The sequence below is a fragment of the Calonectris borealis genome, chromosome 9 (assembly GCF_964195595.1).
Source record: "Calonectris borealis chromosome 9, bCalBor7.hap1.2, whole genome shotgun sequence".
Lineage (NCBI taxonomy): Eukaryota > Metazoa > Chordata > Aves > Procellariiformes > Procellariidae > Calonectris > Calonectris borealis.
Window position 1 is genome coordinate 3,386,630 of NC_134320.1, and position 19,928 is coordinate 3,406,557.

Here is a 19,928-nt window from a genome sequence, read left to right on the forward strand (position 1 = left end):
GGATGACACATGGCGAGAGCAGGCGTAGTGTGAATGTATGCCCGTAGTCTCTGCTGCATGGCTTTGTCCAAAGAGACCAAGTGCTAACCTACCCAGGGACCCGACCGCAGCCTTAGACCTTTGCCGTGTCTCTGTTCCCAGTGAAGCCTCTAGGACTCTTCCATCTCTGGAATCCATCCAGAAGGTGTTTGAGCAGCAGCTGCACCCTGGTATCCATCAGCGCTCACAAGTAAGTTGGCTGGAAGGTGGGAAGGGAGAAGAGAGAGGAGTGCGGGTGGCTATCAGCTCGGCGGGAGGGAAGGGTTCTGGTTGCACAGCAATGACCGGTGGGATTCAGGTGATCAGTTACCACTTCTGTTCTCTCTAGCCTCTTTCTGGCTGCAGTGCAGAGGGCACACAGTGAGTTATATCCCACAGTTTCACTTATCCCATAGTCCCCTCTGCCTGCTCCCCCTTCCTGCCCCAGAGGAAAGTGCAGCAAACTGCCTGAGGACTTCCATCTCCCCATCCTCCCTCAGCCTGTAGGCTAGGACTGCACATTTCTCTTTCCACAAACCTCACTCCAGGATGTTTCACTGCCAAATCCTTCCTTCCCCCAGCCCACTTAAGTCCCATGATCTTCCCCTCCCTGCCAGCAGCCCAGAAAACCAAAACTCCAGGACTTCTGTATGTTGAGCCCTGGACCTGGTCATGCAAACCTGTCCCCGCAGCAGCAAGCTGACTCCCTTGCATGCCCAGCTGCCTCTAACCTATGGACAAGGTTGCACATTTGTCCTTCCACCCACCCATACTTCTGCATGTTCAGCCAAACTCTGTGCTCTTGTGCCGCCTGTTAGGGATTAGAGCAGCAGAGGCACAAGTGCTGCTCCTTGCTCTGTGTGCGAGGTGTTCCTGGGGCGAGACTGCTGCGCTTCCAGGCCATGCTCTGCGGGTTTGGTAATTATGCATATCTCTCTCTCTTTTTGTTTCTATGTTGCGGTTATCAGATGCTCGGTGAAGCTAGTCCAGTCAATATTGTATTGAAACTCAATCAGCTGATTGCTTTGCTGTCTTCCATTGAAGAAAAGGTAGAGTTTTAAAGCTATTTTATATTATCTTCTTGTCATCTTTTGCCTCTAGTTATGCTTCTTGTTCATCATCAGTGCAGTCCTCTGCTACAGTAAGATTTCTTTGCTCTGACTTCATTACTCTCAACGTAGTGCAGAATCACCAAATGCAATTTGGTATACATCAACTCTTTTACAGGTGAAAACACTGCTGATTGAAGGTCCTGATTCAACACACCGACGCTCCCTTATCCCCCCTGTCACTTTTGAGGTAAATGTACTTCTTTAACAATGCTGATCACAATGTGGAAAGACAGTAATGCAGATTTGTGTCAGTATCTCAGCTCCTGGGAACTTTGCTGTGCTGCCACAGAGATAACAGCTATTCCTGGATGCTGTTTAGCACCATGCAAATGCTTAAGAGATGTCTAGTAGGATTGGCATAACGACGATATGTGTCCCTGAATTCAGGCAAGTGTTGCATTTGTAATACACGTGACTGAAGTGCAGAAGATTGCTTACGAAAAAATCTCTCTTTTCCAATAGGTGAAAGCTGACTCCCTAGGAATTTTCTCAAAAATACATCTCAAGGTTGATGTGGAAATGGGAAAACTGATTATCAAGAGAGCTAAGGATGGTCCAGAAGACAAGTTTTATACCCACAAGAAAAGTAAGATGCTTAAGGGCACAAATACTGGAGTAGACTCTCGGTCCCTTGGATGATGGGGAGGGGTTCCCTTTGGCCCCACTGAGGTTTGGTGCAGAGCACAGATATTTCTGCTAGGTCCTGGGTGTTGTGCAAGGCTCCAGTCAGTCTAGACTGGCTATCCCCAAAGCTGCAGACAGCAGGGAGTCATTAATGGGGTAACCAACTTTCACAGATTGTTTTAGACCTGGCCTCCTGGTCTTAATGAAGACAGTGGTAGCAGGACTGCAAGGGAGCGGCTTTTGATAGAAGATTCCCCACAGAGCTGGGGGAATAGACCCATTTTCTACTGAAAAGCAGTGTCACTGGAAAAAAACATTCTGCAGGAACATATTGACTTCTGTGATGATTTTTGATGGTAAAAAGCCAGATACTCAGTTTCAGTAACATTTTTCAGTGAATTTCCCCTTGGTTTTTTGTATGTGAATCAGTATCTCTACTGATGAGCAATGCCAGTTTGGTCTGTGAAGGCCCAATTCAAACAACTTCCCTTTTTTTCTGTTGTGTTTCTGGACCCGCAGCTCACTGAGATTAAGCCAAACAGGGTAAGATTTATCAGAGAGTAAATGATGCCCTTGGGCTTTCTCCTGCTAGAAAATCAACCTGTTGCTGACAGTGATTGAAAAGATTAGCTTTCATGTATGGCTTTCTCCAGCTGGTGTTCATGATTATTTAGCTGCTATTTTAGATGGGGAGGAATCACCTTTACCACCAAATGAGGTTTTACCTCCGCTTTCACAGATGGGGAGGGAATATATGTAGGCTGGCTCAGGATACAGAGAGATTTCCTGCAGGAAGCCAAGGCTTTGCTTCAGACTGTGGGGCTTGGTATGGACAAGAGCTCCAGGCGGAATGAGTTTTGGCGGTCCTCTTCACTTCGGAGTCCAAATCTATTCCTGTAGAGAACAGGATTAAGCAACACTAAAATGTAGTTATGTGGGGAAAAATGAGCCTCAGGCATAAAAGACTGTGTAAGTCCTGAGCCTGCGAGCAGAGTCCTGTTAGTTTTGGTGGGATTCTAGTTTCAGTGACTGCAGCTCATGACACCCAGTCTCTGTTTAGTCTTGCAGCTTATCAAGTCCCAGAAGGTCCCTAACAAACTGGTGATTGTGCTGGAAACAGAAAAAGAAAAAACGCAGCGGAAGGAATATGTTTTTTCTGATTCCAAGGTACATCCACAATGTTTCCTTCCTGCCAGCCTGGAGCAGGTACCGGGGTGGGAGTGGTATAAGGGGCATTTCTTGGCAGAAAGAGGAACTGTTGAAGGACGGTGGTTAGCTTTGCAAAAATGAAATTTCTCCTTTGTTCTGGAAACATCCAGAAAATGAGCAAGTGTACTGTGTAAAGGGAGATACTGGAGAGGGCAAACATACCTAGGTCCTGTCACTGAGGCAGGAGAACAGAGTGTCAGCAAGCAGTGAGAAGAGGCAAGGAGTCGTGTGAGGGTAGCGGCAAAAAGGTTCATATAGACAAACCAGAGGGAAGTCTAGGCTTTCTTCTGACCAGTTCAGCACTTGTTAAAGTACTGCACAAGCTAAGTGCTTAAGAAAGTACCACAGGAAAGACAGCCTCTTTGAAGGTTTCAGGATAGTGGAGAGCTAATCTGCTCTTCAAGTGTGCTGGGAATTTCCTGGTTCAGCTAGTTTTTCAAGAGGTCGTGTTGGAGGAGTTAAGCATCTCGTTAATTGTCTCTGCTCCTCCCTGTCTAGAAGAGAGAAGGGTTCTGCCAACTTCTGCAGCAGATGAAGAATAAACACTCGGAGCAACCAGAGCCTGATATGATCACCATCTTCATTGGGACCTGGAATATGGGTATGGGCTCCCTTCTGACATGGGCGTTCCTTCAGACACTTGCCAAAATGCGTGCTCACCTGCCACGATGAGCTCCAGACACTGTGTTTGTTCTGTAGCAGATCTGTACACCAGGGCTGTCTTCCACTGGGACAGGGGAAGAGCTAATCTCTAGGCTTATTCTTGCATGCGGTTTGACACTTTTCATGGTTCCAGTCAAAGGACCATAAAGTGGTCCCTGATGGGTACTGAAGGATTACTCCAGTGACAGAGAATTGTGGCTGGCACAAAGCTGGTGCAGCAGTGTACGCTATCCTCCACCTTGCAGAAAGCCTTGCAGGAGCAATTCCAATAACTGCAAGTCAGCTGCCTCTGAACCTGACTAGGGTTATTTTTCCCATTTCGGGAGAAAAGCCTGGTTCAACTGCTGTAAGCTGAGCTGTCTGTGCTCAGTCATACTTAAGGGGTAAGGTAAAGGCAGTGGCAGGCCAGGAGCACAGCTCCCTACCTTTATCTGGCTAGCCTTGGCCTTGGTAAGCTAATGAAAGAGAGGAAGATGATCAAGGCAGAGTCGCTCCTTCATCAGTGAGTTGGGTGGGGTCATCTTAGAACAGTGTGCCCTGGCTGATACGAAACTGATAGGGGACAGAGTGAATGTGAAACCTGTTATTTCTGCCCCCATGGGTTGCCTGTATCCTGGGTTTCACAGAACATACTCTGACTGACTTTGGTGTTTGATTTGTTAATAAAAGGTGCTGCACCTCCCCCAAAGAAGATCACCTCCTGGTTTCTCTCCAAGGGCCAGGGGAAGACCCGTGATGACACTGCTGACTACATTCCTCATGACATCTATGTGATTGGCACCCAGGAGGATCCCCAAGGGGAGAAGGAATGGCTGGAGACCCTGAGGCAATCCCTGCAGGAAATCACCAGTATCAGCTTCAAAGTGGTGAGGAGTTATTCCAGCTATTGCACGTAACTCAGGCATATGAGCAGAGTACATGTGCAAATAAAAGAGGCAGAGGAGTAAGTGGCATTTTGCCTACACCTCCTCTCCTTCCCTCCCTTTATTGTCATTGCATTTGGATGAGGGAGAGTGAATTGAATCTGTCTGTGGACGCCACGAGATCCTCCCCTGGAGCTGGCTGGATGGACATATTGCTCTGGACAGTGACGCCCCCGCTGCCAAAGCAGGGACCCTGCCATGAATCTCCTCTGCCTGCCAGCCTGGGAGCAAGGGACAGATGCTGAGCACCTGAGTCAAGTGCTGGTGGTATTTTGACCTTCATAAAGAAGGAGACTAAAACTTTCTGAGCCAGCTGTAGCCTAGATCTCACCCTAGGCTATTGCACTTTCAAAATAGGATGTAACAGCACACAGGCACAATCATAAAAGAAACTGAACCTTATTAAGACCAGGCTTGGACATTCCTGAGTTTCAGTGATGTCAAGAAACAAATCTAAGCGTATCTGGAAGGCCACAGGAGAGCAGGACTTATGACTCTCATAAACTGTGTTTTGTGCAAGCAAGGCAATCCAATGATTAACTAGAAGATAGCTAGGTCCTTCCTCCCACCTTTGATTAAAATGACTGAAAGCAGATCCTGAGCACAGGAAGAAAATTTGTGTAGGAGAAGTGTACTACAGAAGGAGTCAGGAAGGCTGCAGCTACAGCGCAGCTCACAGGTATGTGCACAAATATAACCTCTAACCTTCCCATCCCTGCAGATAGCAATCCATACCCTCTGGAACATCAGGATTGTTGTACTGGCCAAGCCAGAACATGAGAACCGGATCAGCCACATCTGCACAGACAACGTGAAGACAGGCATCGCAAACACGCTGGGTGAGGAACAGACCCAGTCTTGTCCAAAGGACTGAGATCTGTTCAGTCTGTGCCAATACCGTCCTTGAAATGGAACAGCTCTTTCTCCACAAGACTCCTTTGACTACATTTATGTGGCACTACTGTTACTAAAGTTATATCCCACTAGCACTGATTATACCTTACCCTGTAAGAGAGGAAATCTATTTGTGTGTGTACTTAACACGCATATATATATTCCCAGCAAACACCTTTGACTAGCTATTGGATTGCTCTTTCTTGGATTTCACAAGGAAATTGCACTTCTTTCCCTTCAACTATTTTTTTAGCATCCTTAGAAAATTTGTTACCACGATCTGTGCTGTATGTACTAATTCTTTCTGTGCTGATTAAGTCAACTTATTTCTCTTCCCTATCCTCCACTTCACTTAAGATGTGCTAGGTGCTTTATTATCTTTGCTAGACTCAGCCTGGAGGTGGATTGATTTCTTGACGTTTTTGGCTTATCTTTTCCAGGTAATAAAGGAGCTGTGGGGGTGTCATTCATGTTTAATGGAACCTCCTTTGGGTTTGTTAACAGCCATTTGACTTCAGGAAGCGAAAAGAAACACAGGTAAGAGATATCCTCCCCTCTCAAAAATGGATGTTGACCCAGGGTGAAATTCTCTGGGCCATGCTTGGAAGGAGGGCCCACCAGACAGTCACAAGCATGTTTTCCTGACCATAAAAATTTGTTAAATGTCTCCTGGGAGGGCAGCCTGTGCTAAAGACCCTGCCCACTGTGTCACCATTAAAATGTGGGACTTCTGCTATACGGCCATACCACATAGGTGCAAGTGAAATGGTCAGCAAAATTACTTCAGAGCCAAGCGTAAAGGTCTTGCACAAGACTTGTGTGACTTGTCATGCAAGCCCAGCACATGAGGAAAACAGTTCCCTCATCTACAGTGTTTTGGAGAGATGTGGGAAGGCTTTTCCCATCCCAGAAGAATGTGCTGAAGGGGGCTGTCCGCCTCCCCACTGCAGGCAGCACTGTGAGCACGGGAGCCGAGGTGCGCCCTGGGGCACAGCTGAGAAAGATCCTGCTAGGCAGAGCCTGCTGTCAGGAATACCAAGAGGGAGGCGTGTAGCACAGAAATATCCCTGCAGTGGCTAATTCTCTATACCCAGCTGTGAAATGAGTTTCCATGGTCTAGGCAGGTTCTGTGCAGCACAGGACTGGAAGGCAAAGATCCCAACATTGGTGGGAGATCTGTGCCCACGCTGGGAGGAGCTGGAGCAGTTGGAAGGAGTGGTTTTGAAAGCAAAGAGGACTTGAAATGAAGAGGCTGGCTTTGCCATCTTTCCCAGTCCAGGACCCAGAAAACAGATGGTGTGGGATTTCTGCACAGGGTCTTTGCCACTGATGGAGTTAGCTTCTATGGAAGGGTTCCGCAGGGCCTGGAATAGCTGCCGAAATCTAGTTATGTGTTTGCTGCTGAAATCTGAAGTTAACAACCTAATGCTGGGTTTCTAGGACATGCAGCTCAGAAAAGCACAGCCCCAGGAGGCAACAAAAGTGTCTTTAGGACAGCTTCCCAGCCTTTCAATTCAGGTGGAAACAGTCTGATGCTCAAGGTAGAGCAGCCCGGAGCTGCTATAAATGCCGCTGCCCCTTCCTCACAGCAGGCTGTCCTCCTGCCCCCCAGCTCCCCAGGCCACACACAACCCACGCTGCAGCACGAGAGCTGTGCTGCCTTACTGGTTGCATGAAGTGGGTTGGCTCGCTGGAGACACTGAGCACATTACCTGGGTCTTCTGCTGAGGTGCGAGGCAGGGGTGGCAAGTTCTCTGCTTCTTCTCTAGACGTTGAGCCAGGTCGGTTCCTGCCCGGTAAAGCGGCAGTCTCTGCCAGCCCAGGCATTTAGGAATTGCACGGCAATTTAGTATGTTAGGCAGACGTTTCTTGTCTTGACAGACGCAACCAGAACTACATGAACATCCTGCGCTTCCTGACACTGGGAGATAAGAAACTGAGTCCGTTTAACATCACTCATCGCTTTACTCATCTTTTCTGGCTGGGAGACTTGAACTACCGCGTGGAACAGCCCCCAACGGTTAGGAACTCTGCGTGAATCCCTGGAGAGACAAAATACTGTTGCTATAGAAGCGCTATCTTTTTCTAATCTAGGGAAAGATGGCAGAAAGAGGGGAGGCAGAAGGGATTCCCAAGGGCACAAGTGTGACACCAGTTGAGGGAGAGGAAGGAAACCCCCTTTGCCCTCTCCGAGGATTAATGGGCCCAGGGCACGCCAGGAATGCCGTCTGGCACACTTTGCTGCTCCAGGGAGCATCGATTCCCCAAACCTCCCAACTCTCCTTCCCACTGTGAGCAAGCATCTGTCCCTGAACAGCTTGATCCAGAGATTGCCTTTCTGCTCTGTTTGGTTAGCTTTTAATGGCTCAGAACAGGCCTTCAAAAACAGGCAAGCCGTCATAAATACTGGATAGGTTTCAGTAGGCGGGAGACAACAGCAAGCCTGGTGTTGACTGTGCATGTGGTTGTGTGTGCGTATGCTTGTGCAGGGGATGTACGGGCATTCTGATGCCTGTTTTGATAGACAAATGTTCAGCCACGCAGCAAAGACTGGGGCTCTTCAGTGAAGGGAAAGGTGGGGAAGCGACAGGGGGTACAGCTCTGTGAAACAGTTCAGGAGCACTTGCCGGCTCACCAGTGAACGGAGTATTTATAAGAAGGTTTTGCATCATCTGCAGCTCTGCTGTTTCCCTGTTGGCAGGAAGCGGAGAATATTATCCAGAAGATCAGGCAGCAGCAGTATCCGGAGCTGCTGGCTTTTGACCAGCTTCTCATAGAGAGAAAGGACCAAAAAGTGTTTCTGCAGTTCGGTAAGATTCTGAGTTTGTTGGCAGGTTCCTCTCCCATTTCCAGCAACTTTCTCTGCCAGACTTGATGTGGGGCAGGGTGTACAGAGCAGTGGCTGTCTTGCCCAGATGAGAGTTCTCAATGGGCCAAACTGTAACAGAGCTATCCCTCTGTTTTAGAGGAAGAAGAAATTACTTTTGCTCCAACCTACCGCTTTGAAAGAGGTACCCGGGAGAAGTATGCTTACACCAAGCAAAAAGCTACAGGGGTAGGTGAAAACTGATTTCCCTTCGGAAGTATATAGCAGAGCAGAGAAAGAAACTCCTACAGAAGAAAGTGACTTAAACCAATCTCTCCATTTTCTGCCCTTGTAGTGTTTTGAAAGGAGTCAATACAAACAAAAAGATTTGACACAAATATATGGTGCTTGGGCAAGTGAATTTCCTGTTCTTTTGTGAACTGGTCCTTTCCCTTCTTCTTGACATCATTTCTCCTTTGGTTTGCAGATGAAGTACAATTTGCCATCCTGGTGTGATCGAGTGCTTTGGAAATCATACCCCATGGTGCACGTTGTGTGTCAGTCCTATGGTGGGTAGATAACAGATTGTAGATAGCAAAGCAATTGGTCTGAAACGGAAATGATTCAGCACAGAGTCTGTAGGATCCCCCTGCACTGCCAGGCACTCAGCATAGAGGGACCTGATGTTAAACCAGGCAGAGTGGAGCCAAATCTCTCTGCCTGTAACTTTACAAGGTTGGGAATTAATTCTGTTATTCTTTTATACGCAGAATACCACTCAGACAGCTGCAGCTGTCCAGCTTTAGGCCACGCTGTAGGATCACTTTACACAGTTACTTCTTGGCAACAACAACCACTTTTCTGGTGCGCTTACCACCAGGAGCTCCTCACTTGATGGTGCCAGCAGGGCAGACCCTGTGTGCACAGTCCAGTCTGCAGAGGCTGGAGCTGCAAACATTTCTCTTCTATCAAATCATATTCTAGAAGGACTGGGTGGTACCAAGAGCCTGTTCCCTTTCTTGCTGAGAAGCGTCACAAAAGTGCAGTGCAGGGAAGAGAGGAAACCCATAAGACCTGTTTAAAAAAAGACTCAGATACTAGTTAATGAAATTTCGTCAACTATATAGGACCAAGCATCTGAGTATAATGCTGATGGTTTCCTATGCATGGGATTGAGAAGAGGGCTGTAGAAGTCTCTTGGGGAGATAAGGTGGACTGGTCTGATCACAGAGCCTATGATGATGAGATGTGTGGTCAAATAAGCACCTCTAGAAAGTCTGGCATCTGCCTTTATACACTGTTCTGTTCAGTGGACGGGGCTTGCCGGAACATGGTGTGTGCTTAGGTCAAGTAAGACCTCCCTCCCTCACTGTTAATCTTGGGCTATGAGTTGCTCTGTAGCACTGAAGTAGCACCAGTGTATTCTTGTGTGATTTCCTGCCTTATTAGAGCTTTAATTAGCTGTGCATGTTGCAGAGGCAACCAGGAATCCTGCAAATGCTTTTTGTACTGGGGGAATCTAACACTGACAGTCGCTTGCAAAATGATATGGTAAAGTTGTGTCTATTAACCAAATCTTTATGTATTTTCACAAGAGTTACATTCCTAAATACTAATGAGATTATGGAGAAACACCTTTGACGAGAGACAGTTACCACAGCAACAGTTATGTTTTCTGGAAAATTACCAAATAGTATTTCTATCGCAGTGATCTCACTGGAGCCGGGCAGTAACGATCCTCCCTTTCTCGTTGGCAGGCTGCACCACGGACATCATGACAAGTGACCACAGTCCTGTCTTTGCCACCTTTGAAGTGGGAGTCACCTCACAGTTTGTTTCAAAGAATGGTTAGTCAGGCTAGGTGCAAGTGTGCTGTCTTCACCTTTGGATATAAAATGCAGTGCTTTAAATACGTTGCAAGAAAAAAGTGATTCTTAAGGAGTCCACTCAAAAATGCCGTCTCTTTATCTCCTACTGAAAATGCCATTATCTTCCCCTCCTCTTTCCTAGACTCCAAGTACACGGATTCCCAAGGGGAGATAGAGTTCCTGCACTGCTACGCTACTCTGAAGACCAAGTCCCAGACCAAGTTCTACATCGAGTTTCACTCTAGCTGCTTAGAAAGTATGGTTTTGCCCATCTTTATTCTTTCTGTCACAGTTTCCTGCTTGTTTGGATTAGTTCCCCTTCCTCTTGCTTTGATCTAAACAAACAGCTGTGTAGATCACTTGTTCCAGTGCAAAAAAGGGATGTCCTAGAGATTTGTTGTAGTTTGCAAGTCATCCTATACTGTCAGCAATACAATCCAAAGCCCACAGCCATTCAGCTGTAATCCATGCTTAGACATGTAGCCTGCCACCATTTCTTCCATCTTGTTTGGCAATCTGATCGTCTCTTTCTTGAGGAGAAACTTTCTTGCTTATCACACAGAAAATCTCTACTTAGGAAACACTTGATTGATTAGATTTCTAATCGTGCCCGATACAAATTATCAGGTGCTTTCAAAATAAAGCATCTGCATTATGCTAATAAAAATAATTTAATTACCCTGCTTTGAAAAGAATAAGTCAGAGGATCAACTTAAAGTGAAAGGAAAGATAGTGATTTGATTCTGTAAACGGGACTGGGTACCCACCAGTGCTGCAGATTTTACTCCCTGTCCCTGTGCTGCAGGGCTGAGTCTCAGCTGTTTATGCAATGCGAGCCTACATGCCCTTGCTGTGGTTTTTTTAAGCGATTCCCCATCACAGGACTGCTCCTGTAAGTGGAACAGCATGCCTTCAGTGTATGCTTCATCACATTATCGCATGTCAGAGCGCTGTGTCAAAGACAGTTCCATAAAAGATTATTTTTTGGCTGTATCAAAATTTGCATAAATTTCTATGGAAACAGTGTATTACGAATCTTAAATTAGAATTTCAAAAGTGTGCTATCTTGAGTGGCGTAGGAAGAGCTGTCATGTTCTTATCTTCCAGTCCATGTATGCACTGAGCTTTTCAGTGCCAAGTTTAACTGTAAAATAAAGACATTTAACAATGCTCCAGTAGAATCACTTATAAGTTTACTGTGTAAACATTCACGCAAAGCTCAGACTTTAAGCTTCTTAATACTTTTAAAACTTGTGTTCAAGTGGGAAAATAATTGTAGGCCTTTTGGAGATCTAGCCTCTGAAAAGGATTTGTAGCCAAGTTCTTGCTGTCTCTCTTTTGGTGAACTCCTTTCTCATCACTTTGCAGGTTTTGTAAAGAGCCAGGAAGGAGAAAATGAGGATGGGAATGAAGGGGAGCTTGTGGTAAAGTTCGTTGATGCTCTTCCAAAGGTAAACTGAGACTATGTTTCCATATCCATATGAAGAGAAGCCTTCCACTTGCACCCCATAAGCAACATTACCTCTTTTGCTTATATAAACATTACTTTCAGGAACATGGTTGTGGTCTTGTTTACGCTCAAAGGGACTGTAAGAATCCAGGATGGGCTAAATAGAGTATGTTATAAGCAGGAAAGGACTTTCTTGCCAATATGCTTTCATCTGTATCAGGAATTTTGCTGGCCTGATTATGTCACTCAGGAGTGTGTCTTTTTTCTCACCTTTTCAGTGAACGTAACTATGCTGACAAGTCTTTTAAGCAGGCCTTTTTTTTATTTTTTTTAGTTTTAGGTGGAAGATAAAACAGCTGTGCTGGAGTTTCTTTGCCCTGTGAGACAAAAGATTTTTTTCTTGGTATTTTTGAGAAAAGTTGACTTAAGTATTTTTTACCTGTGTTAAAAAGACCATCAATGGCCAGAAGTAGGGTTCTGTGTGTCAGTGTCAAAGACAGGTTCTATCCTTGAGATCGGAGCTGTTCTCCATTTCCTGGCATGGTTGGAGCTGGAAGAACTACCAGAGCTCTTGGATTTGGAGCAAATATGCATGTCAGTATCCTTACGAATAGCCCAAAAGAAGAACTGCTGATTTGGGAAGAGTGCCTTACACTGAGAGATTGGGGAAAGACTCTACAATAAGTGATTGTAACAAGAACCAAACAGATTTTTTTGGGAACAGACTGTAATCAGAGTCCAGCTCACTTCCTCCTAGAACAATTTTCAGTCCGCACTGTAGGAAGAAGCTGCAGCTCAGCCCAATGTGAGTGTTTGATTTGTAGCGTTCTGTCTGATGGGAGCGAGAGTGGGGGGACTGTGTAGCCTTCTACCACAGATCTCCAAACATCATCGAAGAGGTGATCCTGGGGGTGACATGATACCCTCGTGGGTCTGTCCAGCTGAGTTTTTCTCATTTGGGACTGAGGCACAGAGGGGACGGTGTTCATGTAGACCACCTATTGTATTGACCCACATTGACTTGTCTTTGCAGCTGACTCCAATTATTTCAGACCCAGAATACCTACTGGATCAACACATCCTGATCAGCATTAAGTCATCAGACAGTGATGAATCTTATGGTAAGTGCTTAGCTCTAAAGTTCTGGATGAGTCAAAATCTACTTAGATTTTTCCAAACCACTGAAAGAGTGGGAGAGAACAGAAGCACTCTTATAGACTGAACATCTATGATGCTCTGACTTCTGATTTAGAACTCAATATGTACAAAAATACATTGTGGGCAATATTTTGTGAGGTAATGATGATTAGAGGAACATGAACTAGAAGCATCAATCTGTGTGAGCTTTACCAGCCCTAAAACAGCAGTGGCTTAAAAAGAAAGTACTTTACAGGAATTAAATCAGGAGTCAGTCTGTTTAAATGGGTTTATTCAGAACATACAAATCCTGTTTCACTTGCACTTACTTGATGCATTTCTCCTGGCTACAGAAAAGTCATTGTCAGTGCTGCTTGCTTCCAAATTCTAACCAGCCAGAGACTGCAGTCCTTGTCCACAGAAGGCTCTTTGCTGAAATCCCATTAACTGAAATGGCAGTCACAGGCTCATGTTTTCCTTACCAGCAATGGAAGCTCAGAACACTGTAGTCACCTGCAGGTGTCTCCAATGCCCAAATCCTTCACACATATGTGAAGAAGTGAAATGAATGCCCCTGATTTCTCAAGAGATATTACACGCCTTACTGTGATCCAAAGCAGATTCTCTCCAGTAACCTCAGCCCTGTCGGCATGGTGATAGTAGATGACTGACAGGAGAAAGAGATTTCAATGCTTTTTTTTTTCTCAGTCCCAGGCTCATTGTGTCCTTGTCATCCTCTAGGGGAAGGCTGCGTTGCCCTGCGAATAGAAGCAACAGAATCCTTAGTTCCTATCCATACTGTGCTGACACATCATGGTGAGAAAACAGGGGTCTTCCAAGGTGAAATCAAGTTACAAACATCACAAGGAAAACAGAGAGAGAAACTATATGGTAAGGAACGAGATCATCTCTGCAATGCTCGCTCTAGAGAATATCCATCTCAAAAGATTTCTGATAACTGTCAAGGAATTGAAAATAATCCTTGCAGTGCTTTTAGTCCCAAAGAGGCAAGACTTTTGATGCTACTGCAAGGAGATGTGACTATCGTTAGTTCTCAGGAGTATACCTGTACTCTTTCAGAAAGACATAGCAATTCCAGTTGGGTTTTTCTTTTTCATCATTCAAGTAAATTCGGTAGACTGAGGGAGCCCCCTGTCTGTCACTGATACTGATTTTATTGAGTGGTGATACCTTATTTCCACTTGCAGTGGCTATATGACAAGGTGCTGAAGCTCTCCCTGCTCCAGTCACCCTGGGGAACATCTGCAGAGAGCATGTGAGGCTCTCAAAGAGCAGTTCTCCGGCTAAAAGATCACAAACTTTGCTTCTTTTCACCTTGCTACCTATTGTTCTCTTTCAGAGTACAAAAACAGCCTCACAACATTTACTATTATTGTCAATGGTAAAACGACCTGTATATGACTGTTTGGGGGATCACAACCTTTGTGTTTCAAGATACACACTTTTTCCTATGTCAACAAAACATGATATGTATTAGTGGGCAGTTGAAAACATAATAGCAACAACTGTTTAAAACTGTCTCACTGTCATTCTGACAGACAAAGAGAGATGACTTAATACAAGCAGTAACACGGAATACTTAGGGATGCAGACTCTGAAGCTGCCAAAACACTCTTTTATGCCTTTTCTTTCCTTCAGATTTTGTCAAGATTGAACGTGATGAAATCTCGGGGCAGAAACCAAAGAACATCAGCAACTCAGAGCCTAGCAAAGACTGGGATCAGACTAACAGGTAAAGGCCAAGCAAGTCAGCCAGTTACCGAAAACTAGTTGGCTCAATAAAGCAAAGCTGGGCTTGCTGTGGGAGCAGTATTAATAGGCATGGTGAGCACTGGGAAGCTGCCTTTGTGGCTCTCTGGTCAAGACTGGTCAATGCTGCTGTGCCCAAAGCTTCAAAAGCTGAGAATGCATTAATCAGACTGGGTCCCTGCAGCCCACTTAAAAAGGGGCCTTTTACTTCCAACAGAAAGTCAAAATCTACTCATCTGATGGCCAGAGAGGCAGCAGCCATTGCTCGCTATTGGGGGAGTGCTTCTTCTTCTCCAGACAACCCGGGAAAGGAGGATATGTTACGGTAATCTTGCTGCTTTTCCTCTGCCAGATTGGGGTGGGAAGCTACGCTCAAACTGCCTCTTTTCCCTTCCAAGAGTCATAGGACGCTTCTGGGTAAGGCTGTCCTTTCACTCCAGTTTCACAGGTACATTTCTTTGCAGGCAGCTTCCTGCCATCTCCCTGCCAGTCTATATGGGTACCCCTCAAAAGGCCAGATGTTGTTCCAGCAGCCTACTCCCATGCTGCGCAATGCTGCCCGCTGCTGCGATTTGCCTCTTGCTTGGAGCTGTCCTGCTGCAGCTGCCAGCTGAACTGCTGGGCCCAGAAACCTGTAAAAGCCCCAATGTGTGGCTGCAGAAGCTGAGTGCTCTCTGCAACCTGGAAATGGAAGCCTCTGCCACAGCCAGAGGAACTATTTGCGGCTGGGGGAGGTGGCCTTGACCCAGCTGCTTCCTCCCCAGTGACCCAGGGGAGGGAGGTGCTAATGGGACTCCCACTTATTCTCTGATTCTGAAGCAACAGTGACAAAAAAAAGCAAGTGGGTGGTATTGAATCTAAGCAGTCAGTGGGCGCTAACTCCTTTGTAGCTGGCAGGGAGGCAACAAAAAAAAAAGTATCTGTGCATGTATCTTCCTAACAATATTTCTTCTCTTCAGCAGCTCCACTCCCACAGACATCAGCAACCCCAACTACCTGGGGATGGCTGCTTTCTCTCAGCAACCCTCTGCCACCAGCCAGCTTAAGCAGATGCCTTCACCAGACCAGCCACCTTCTCTCTGGAGCTACGAGCAGCAGCCCAAAGAGACTACCTCCGTAATGGGACAGAGTCAGTCATCCTCCACATCGCCCTCCTTGCCGCCTCTATCTCCAAAACCATCCCTCCAGCCTACAGTAAACAGAAGCATTTGTATTCGGAGTCAAGAGTTCTTGTGAGTCTTTGAGTTTTGCACTGGGGCCAGTCCCCTCCCTCCTGTCATTCTGCACAGTCACTATTTCATTATCTGTACGGAGAGTTCAAGGTGCAGCCTATTCTTTCAGTCTTTCATCTCTAGAATTAGAAAAAGGTAAGTGAAGGTCACAAGTGCAGACATAACATACTCAACGAAAACTAGTGTAGTAGTTCCTCAGACTTTTGTGAAAGGAAAGTCAAAAATATATATATAAGTTTAATTCCCTACCAAGAGAAGAGAAGGAGAAGGCTACAGAGTTGACTGTAGTAACAAAGAAGAAAAGGGAAGAGTGTGGCATAGATCTTTCTGCTGGCTGGGAAGGAGAGCTCCTTCACATGTCATGTGTGAAGTACTTTAACTGAATTTCTACTTACACTACTATACAAATGTCCAGCTTGCTATAGAAGTTAGCATCCATGTGCTGCATCTATCAATCACAAGTCTTGATGCAGAATTTCCATCCAGCAATTGAAAATATCCCGTCCCTACCCAACTTAGTAAAGTGATGAGGCTCCTCCACCCTAGTGTGTGTAGGCAATCAGTGTCCTCTTTCCCAGAGGACCTCTTTTTCAGTGACAGCTGCTTTCTGAGTCTGGGCTAGAGTTCACTGGTAAATGTACGTGTCACTCTATAAACCAGCACTTGCAGAAGTCAGAGCTGCAAGCACCGCCTCAATCTGTTACGTACCTAACAACACTTCATCGTGCTCTCAGCTCTTTGCTCCTGCATGTACTGACTTCCAGAAAATAACTTGAAGCAAGGAACACAACTCATCTGAAGACACCCAAAGAACATGTGCCGCTCTGTTCAGTGATATTGTGGCTGATCTTTTAAGTGTCGCGGCGGTTCTCCAGACGAAAGCCTTGCCAAGTCAGGTCGAGTCATACAAAAACCACGAAACCTCCCTTGTCCCATTGTACAGCTGTGCTGTTGTTCCATTCTGAGCCTCACTTCTGAGGGCTCAGCTGTGAACACGCAATGATTGTCTCATACGGTATATAGCTATTACTTATATATTGTGCATTTGCGTGCATTAAGGAGTTTTATCCCTTCCCTAGGAATACCATGTGGCATTGGTAGCAAAAGAAGATTGACCTAGTTGTAAAATGCTACAGTGTGATGTAAGCTCTTATGTTAACTGTCCAGACAGCCATTTCTGCCAGAAATGAGGATTCTTATTAATATTTAAATTCAGATTTGTGCATGTCGCAGAGCCATCAAAGCACTTGGCACAGTTTGGGTCAGTAGCTTATCTCTTAAAGAGAAGCCAAGTATCACTCTGACAAGACTGTAGTCCAGCAGGGAGTTTATACAGTTCCATGCATATCTGCTGTCAGCTGTCGTGTTAATAATGATTAAACAAAGTAAAAACAATACACAATTCTGTTCTCTCCCCCTGAGTTTAATTGTTATCCTGTTACCCCTTTGCACAGTCAGTTTAATTTTATCATGCTCATTTCCTATTCATTTTCTCTTTAAATCAGCCAGTGTCTCTTGCCTGCTCTTTACAAGTCTCCCTTTCCCACTGCTTTGATGACTGTAGGCCACCTGAACTGGGGAAAACCACAGCAGAACCTTTGCTTCAGGAGGAGGGACAGCAAAAGCCAGAGATGTTTGAGAACCCACTGTACGGCTCTATGGGCTCTAAGGGCAAGGTGGCATCAAAGAAAGAGCAGGACTACCCCAAGGCCTTGCGAAAAGAGCAGCCGCCACTGCCTGAGCAGGGCTTTCATCTCACAAAGTCACAGGAGCCTGAGAGCAGCAAGACCTCTGGCAAACAACCATCTCCACCTTTCCTGGTCCCCACACAGCGATTTCGGTCCTATACCTGCTCCAGCCAATCTGAAGAAAAGAATACAGGTGAAAAGACTCAAGGCAAACCAAAGATGACTACACCATTAGAAAAAAAAACAGTCAAGCCATCGAGGTCTGAAGTCAGTCCCAGCATCCAGGGACAGCTCAACAAGCCGCCCCTTCCCTCGAAGAGCCGGGCAGTGCTGGACATGCAGAACTCCAAGGGCCGAGACTATCGGGATAGTTCAGAGCTGCCGCACTCCGGGAAGCATCGGACAGAAGAGGGACCAGTCGGCAGGACAACTACACCGGTGTGTAACTTGTGGGAATAAGGCAGGGTGGAAGTTTTATTAGACTGCGGTGTCACAGCAGAATACTAATGAAGCAGCACTGGCTTAATCACTCTGCCCTCACTCTGTATTTCCTAACCGAGCTCAGAGCACTGTCCCACAAACCTACAGGGCTTGCAGAGCAGAGGATGCAAGGGAGTATCTTAAAGCAATATTGCTGCAGAAAATGTCACGTTGAGAAACCATGGCCTTAGTTTTGCAGGAAGTTTCAACTTCTGGACTGTTTTAAGCTTAATGGCCAGAAGAGGACTGCAAATAGACAGCTACTTTGTTATTGCTTGTTTGCTGCATACTGCATTGTTTCTGAGAAGGTCCAAACTTGGCCTGGCAGCACAAATCTACAGTATTGGCTAATAGATTTGCTTTGCTGTAATTAATAAAAAGATAATTAAAAGTAGTTATCCATGGGAAACACTTACCAACATAGAACAGTGGTGTCCAAAAACATTACTGAACCCTCTACAGAAATAATCACACATCCACTTTTCTGGGCTAGGGGATTTTTTGCTGTGTTTTGTTTTTTGTTTTTTTTTTTTTTTCCCAGAACATCATGAGCTGGATGAGAAGGAGTAGGGAAGGTCTTAGTAAATGGGTTTGGGAGAAAAAGAGAGGCCACTTGAGCAAGCTGTAGGATTTCTTTTTTTTCCTTCTCCATCAAAACTTTTAGAATTGACAATAGACAAACTGATGTCTTCTCTTGTCTCTACAGTGAAAATGACACAGGAGATGGCACCCTGGGAGGAATCCTGATGGGAAGAAAGATGGAGATTACTGCTTTGTTCACACTGATGTCCTCTGGTCTAGTTCTAAAAAGACCGGGGTTTTCATTTTTGAGGGTGTCTCCCTCTCTATGATTATGAAAGTGTTCCAGCTGAAAAGTTTATCCTATGTGGCTCAGACCAAGATGAGCCAGGACCACAATACCAAATGCAAGTTAGCCTTTTGTAGTGTCACTTTGGTACTTCCATTAAGAGGCAGGTGGTTAAGTACGTGCATTAGTAAATATTTTGAAAAAGACGAAGGTACGGTATAAGGACTAGGACATGGAAGGGGTGTATTTAAAGACCCCCCCTTTCTACAAAAGCAAAGTTTTTGTGTTACAGAATTCCTATTAAAGAGTGATATGTAAAAGAAAGCATTTTGAAAGCGGTACAGCTCCAAAAGCATGTCCTATCCATGGAGCAAGGAGTTAGGGGAGGGTGGGAAAAGAGTTTGAATAGCAGATACTGATGAATGTCATACACTGTCAACGGAGCCAGCTTTGCCTCTCGTGTGAGCTCCCAGGCTGCATACATGCATTATTCATGCAGAGTGTGAGAGCTGGCCCTTGGCACTGTAGCTCTTTCTTTTCTAGCAGATAGTGCTTTTGTATCCCTAACAAACCAAGGGAAATATCACAACTACATGCAGAAATGGGAGAACAGGCAGGGTCCATAGGCAGCCTAGGAGTATAGCTGCCTGGAGGGAAGGACAGCAGTAATCCCAGCCTGTCTTACGGCAAGCGCTCTGCTTTTGAAGGACACTGGCTGGCTAGTTTTGTAGCATTCTTAATAGATTAATGCTGACTTTACACTTTTGTTCATTGACTGAGAATGAATAATGTTAACATACTTGTAATTTCTGTTATATTCATGTTAAGTATTAATGCCATGGTTACAATTAGGCTATGCCTGTTGTGACTTGTTTCTATTGTTTCCATGTTGATTACTTAAAAATAATAAAATAGTCACCTTTCTGATCATTCTTTATTGAAAATTCAGAACAGCCTGCCACATGATTTAGCTTTAGTTGGGTGTTACACCAGCTCGCTCAGTGACAGTAGTCCCTGCCCCGAAGAAACACCGGAGGCACCGAGGAGTGCAGGGAAGATACAACAATGCTGCTGCGGTATTGCGACCAAGGACGCATTTGTCTGTGTGCACAGATCCTTCGTGGATACAGCTGGTTTAAAAATTCTAGCACCTGTTAGCAGGTACAGTTACTAATTGTATGAGTATAGAAAATGTACAGTAATTTTACTGGACCAGAAGAGGCCAAGCATAGGCTTGTGAGAACGG

At 45.5% G+C, this 19,928-nt stretch overlaps 1 protein-coding gene across 4 annotated transcripts in view; it reads left to right on the forward strand.

Annotated features, from left to right (window-relative positions):
• Positions 1-19,612, forward strand: part of INPP5D (inositol polyphosphate-5-phosphatase D) — a 55,645-nt gene extending 36,033 nt beyond the window's left edge. Inside the window, exons 6-28 of one of the 4 annotated variants that reach the window (XM_075158001.1) lie at positions 142-229; positions 987-1,067; positions 1,246-1,317; positions 1,593-1,716; positions 2,815-2,921; positions 3,462-3,564; positions 4,296-4,492; positions 5,271-5,388; positions 5,884-5,980; positions 7,325-7,463; positions 8,145-8,253; positions 8,410-8,498; positions 8,737-8,818; positions 10,007-10,096; positions 10,260-10,373; positions 11,486-11,568; positions 12,601-12,688; positions 13,446-13,595; positions 14,364-14,457; positions 14,692-14,799; positions 15,434-15,706; positions 17,271-17,832; positions 18,581-19,612. In XM_075158001.1, coding sequence (XP_075014102.1) covers positions 142-229; positions 987-1,067; positions 1,246-1,317; positions 1,593-1,716; positions 2,815-2,921; positions 3,462-3,564; positions 4,296-4,492; positions 5,271-5,388; positions 5,884-5,980; positions 7,325-7,463; positions 8,145-8,253; positions 8,410-8,498; positions 8,737-8,818; positions 10,007-10,096; positions 10,260-10,373; positions 11,486-11,568; positions 12,601-12,688; positions 13,446-13,595; positions 14,364-14,457; positions 14,692-14,799; positions 15,434-15,706; positions 17,271-17,832; positions 18,581-18,583 — 2,971 coding nt within the window. In that variant the 3' untranslated portion in view covers positions 18,584-19,612. Of the gene's footprint in view, positions 1-141; positions 230-986; positions 1,068-1,245; positions 1,318-1,592; positions 1,717-2,814; positions 2,922-3,461; positions 3,565-4,295; positions 4,493-5,270; positions 5,389-5,883; positions 5,981-7,324; positions 7,464-8,144; positions 8,254-8,409; positions 8,499-8,736; positions 8,819-10,006; positions 10,097-10,259; positions 10,374-11,485; positions 11,569-12,600; positions 12,689-13,445; positions 13,596-14,363; positions 14,458-14,691; positions 14,800-15,433; positions 15,707-17,270; positions 17,854-18,580 lie in introns of those variants that run through there. The other 3 variants (XM_075158002.1, XM_075157999.1, XM_075158000.1) reach the window with 3 other exon arrangements.
• The last annotated feature ends 316 nt before the right edge of the window (positions 19,613-19,928 follow it).